The 2,765-nt window shown below is 65.6% G+C and overlaps 1 protein-coding gene across 1 annotated transcript; it reads right to left on the bottom strand.

The window, feature by feature from the left end:
* Positions 1–39: 39 nt before the first annotated feature.
* On the bottom strand, positions 40–2,759 carry LOC124241190 (growth arrest-specific protein 6-like). Its single transcript, XM_046664807.1, has 2 exons — positions 2,565–2,759; positions 40–2,305 (listed from the first exon to the last, which is right to left on the bottom strand). The coding sequence occupies exons 1-2, from the start codon at positions 2,629–2,631 to the stop codon at positions 1,968–1,970; spliced, it is 405 nt and encodes a 134-aa protein (XP_046520763.1). The 5' UTR covers positions 2,632–2,759; the 3' UTR covers positions 40–1,967.
* Between the last annotated feature and the right edge of the window lie 6 nt (positions 2,760–2,765).

Raw genomic sequence — 2,765 nt, 5'->3', positions numbered from 1 at the left:
GTCCACAACTGTCTACACAACGGTCTACACAACAGTCCACAACGGTCTACACAACAGTCCAAGACCATCCACATAACCGTCTACACAAGATGCAAGGTGCAAACCCGAAGGGCTTGCAGTCCTTCCTTGCCCACAAGGGAAGGAAGAAGTGGGACGATCTGGGGAGCTGATAAAGGAGAAGATGTCATCACTATTTGGGGCTGGGGGCTGGGAAACAGAATGCGAATTCTAGAAAGTTATGGGGCTCTGATATGAAAAGGAGTTTACAAACTCCCGATGGGGCTGACGGTGAGCGGGGACGCCCCCAGCAACTGGCCATGCCTCGGACTGGAGAGGGCCAGGACATGGAGGGGACGTGGGATGCCCCTGCACAGACACGCAGGACAGATCCTGGGATCGTGAGCATCTCTTCCTTTTCTGTCTTCATTTCACAAACTTGTAAATGAAGTTACAAAATTAAAACATGAAAACAGTTAAAATCAGAGAGAGGACTAATGCTCCAGGAAGAGCTGCTCAGTGGTTAGTGCACAGACTGTCCAGGCAGTGAGGAAAAGCCGGGTGGGGGCCTTTCCGTCCTGGGTGGGCAAGGACCGGCTGGGTGGGTGGTGGCCTTGTTGCTCTCAACTCTCGTCACCAGCAAGCCCCGTCCCACACTCTGTACAAGCAACATTTCGACTCAGGCTCGGGGCTAGAGAGCATGGCACCTGTCACAACGGCATGGCTGGGCAGTGACCCTGGTGGCCAGGCCAGCCCTCCACCAGGACCTTCAGAAATCCTCTGCAGAGGCACAAGGCACTGGCCACCAGTGTTCATCAGGAAGGAAAGGAGAAAACGAGGGCCAGAGAGGCCCAGGAAGCTGCTCAGCACAGCAAGACAGAACTGTGTTTCACTGTGACCGGGGAGGACCCGGTCACAGCCCAACCACGGCAGCCGCAGCTGCGCCAAGGACACACGGCAGCGGCCAGCGCTCCAGAGCTTGCTTCGGAGAGGGGCCCTAAAAGCATTGCCAGGTCAGCCGACCAGAAACACAGCCACAGGAAAAGCCTATGTGGGCCACACAGGACTTTGCTCACTGCATGGAAACGTATTTCATCCTAAAACAATTCTTTAAAAGAAAAACTCTGGTACAACCAGAAACAGCTGTGAAATCACCCTAACCTCAAGGTACAGAGAGACCCAGCCGAAGTCCACCCCATTTCTGTCACGCCTGTTTCCCAGAGTCATTTGCCCTGGGACAGACACACATGCAGGGTCCCACAGGTCCCACCCACCGCGGATGTCCTTAAGACGCTCTCCCCTCCCTCAAGATGCACAGCTCCCCCGCGGACGCCGGGTCCACACCTGGGCCGCGCGCCACATTCTCCAAGGACATTATTGACAGAAGCGTGTCCTGCGCCAGCCGCTCCCAGAAGGGCGCCGGCCTTCCCTGCTGTCGCCCCGACGTCCCCGCCCGCCCCACGGACACCTTGGGGCGCTCCTCCTGCGCTCAGACCGCGATCCAGCTCTCACGCCTTCCAGCTGCTCCAGACTGGACCAGGGAGCGGGGGCAGCGCACCCCTCACCTCTGATCCAGCCGCGGGGGAGGGGAGGGAGGAAGCTGGGTTTTCGACCATTGCGTTTCGCGTACAGTTTAAAGGCCCCTCCGTTTCATTTGGGGGGTAGGGCGTCCTGTGCTGCGTGTTTCCTTGAAGCGCCGCCTCCCGAGACCCGCGGCGCCGGCGGGACCAAGAGGACCCCATTCAACGTCCGCCTCTGCCCCCGGCTCACAGCGCTCCTGGTCACTAGGAGAACCCGGGCTCAGAAGGCGTGGGGGAGCCCCGAGGATGCACCCGGGCTCCGGGACCTACGACCCTCCCTGCCACCGCCCTCAACGCGACGTCTCCGTAGTGCGGGTCCTGGATGTGACCTGCAGCGCGGTCCCCACACCAGGGACTGGCGCGGACTCTGGGAAGGGAAGTCTGAGGAGCTCAGGGACCCAGGGGCCCCGCGCGCGCGCTGACGGGCGTCCCCATAATGCGGCGCCGCAGGGACAGCGCCGCGGGGACCCGGCTGCCCGCGCGCCGCACCGCGGTCCCGCCCCGCTGCGGAGCGCCCGGCGCCGCGCGCACGCCTCCCCGCGCCCCAGGCCCCGCGCTCACCGTCTCGGGGTCGTTCTCGAACACCTCCCGGGCCTCCTCCTGGCTGCACAGCTCCTCGATGCACTCCCTCTCCAGGTGGCCCTGCTTGGCCTCCTCGAAGACTTGGTAGGCGCGGCGCTGCCTGGGTCGCAGGAACTGCGCCGCCTCGCGCGCCCGCAGCATCACGGCTGCCGGGGGCCGGCGGGAGGACGCGGCGGGGAGCAGCGGGGAGAGAGCGGGGACACGCCGTCAACGCGGCCCCGCAGCTCCGTCCTCCCAGCCGCGGGCCCGGGGACGCTGCGGCGGCGGCGGCGGGGCCGGGGCGCACAGGGCCGGGGCCCGGGCCGGGGGCGGGGGCGGGCACCGGCGCGCCCCTTACCCCCGGAGGTGCGGGGACTTTTTCGGGGGTCCCCGGCCCAGCCCGCGCCGCGGCCCCACGGTACTCACTGTGCGCGGACTCGGAGGCCAGCAGGAGCAGCAGCAGCAGGGCGGCGGCGGGCCCGGGCGGCGGCATGGCGGGCCGGGGACGGGGGCCGGGGCCGGGAGCCGGGAGCGCGCGCGGTCAGAGCGCCCGGGAGGCCGTGGCGAGGCGCGGGCGCCGCGGGGCGGTGGCTCCGGTCATCCTGGGCAGGCGGCTCTGAAGGTCAC

The sequence above is a fragment of the Equus quagga genome, chromosome 6, assembly GCF_021613505.1.
Source record: "Equus quagga isolate Etosha38 chromosome 6, UCLA_HA_Equagga_1.0, whole genome shotgun sequence".
Taxonomy (NCBI): Eukaryota; Metazoa; Chordata; class Mammalia; order Perissodactyla; family Equidae; genus Equus; species Equus quagga.
Note: the sequence above shows the minus strand (reverse complement) of the source record. Positions and strands in the feature narration are given on the sequence as shown.

Coding starts and splice junctions, on each gene's coding strand:
- LOC124241190 (XM_046664807.1), bottom strand. CDS start 2,631: ATGCCGCCGCCCGGGCCCGCCGCCGCCCTGCTGCTGCTGCTCCTGCTG. Junction 2,306..2,564: donor GGCCTCCGAGTCCGCGCACA/GTGAGTACCGTG, acceptor GGCCCCCGGCAG/CCGTGATGCTGCGGGCGCGC.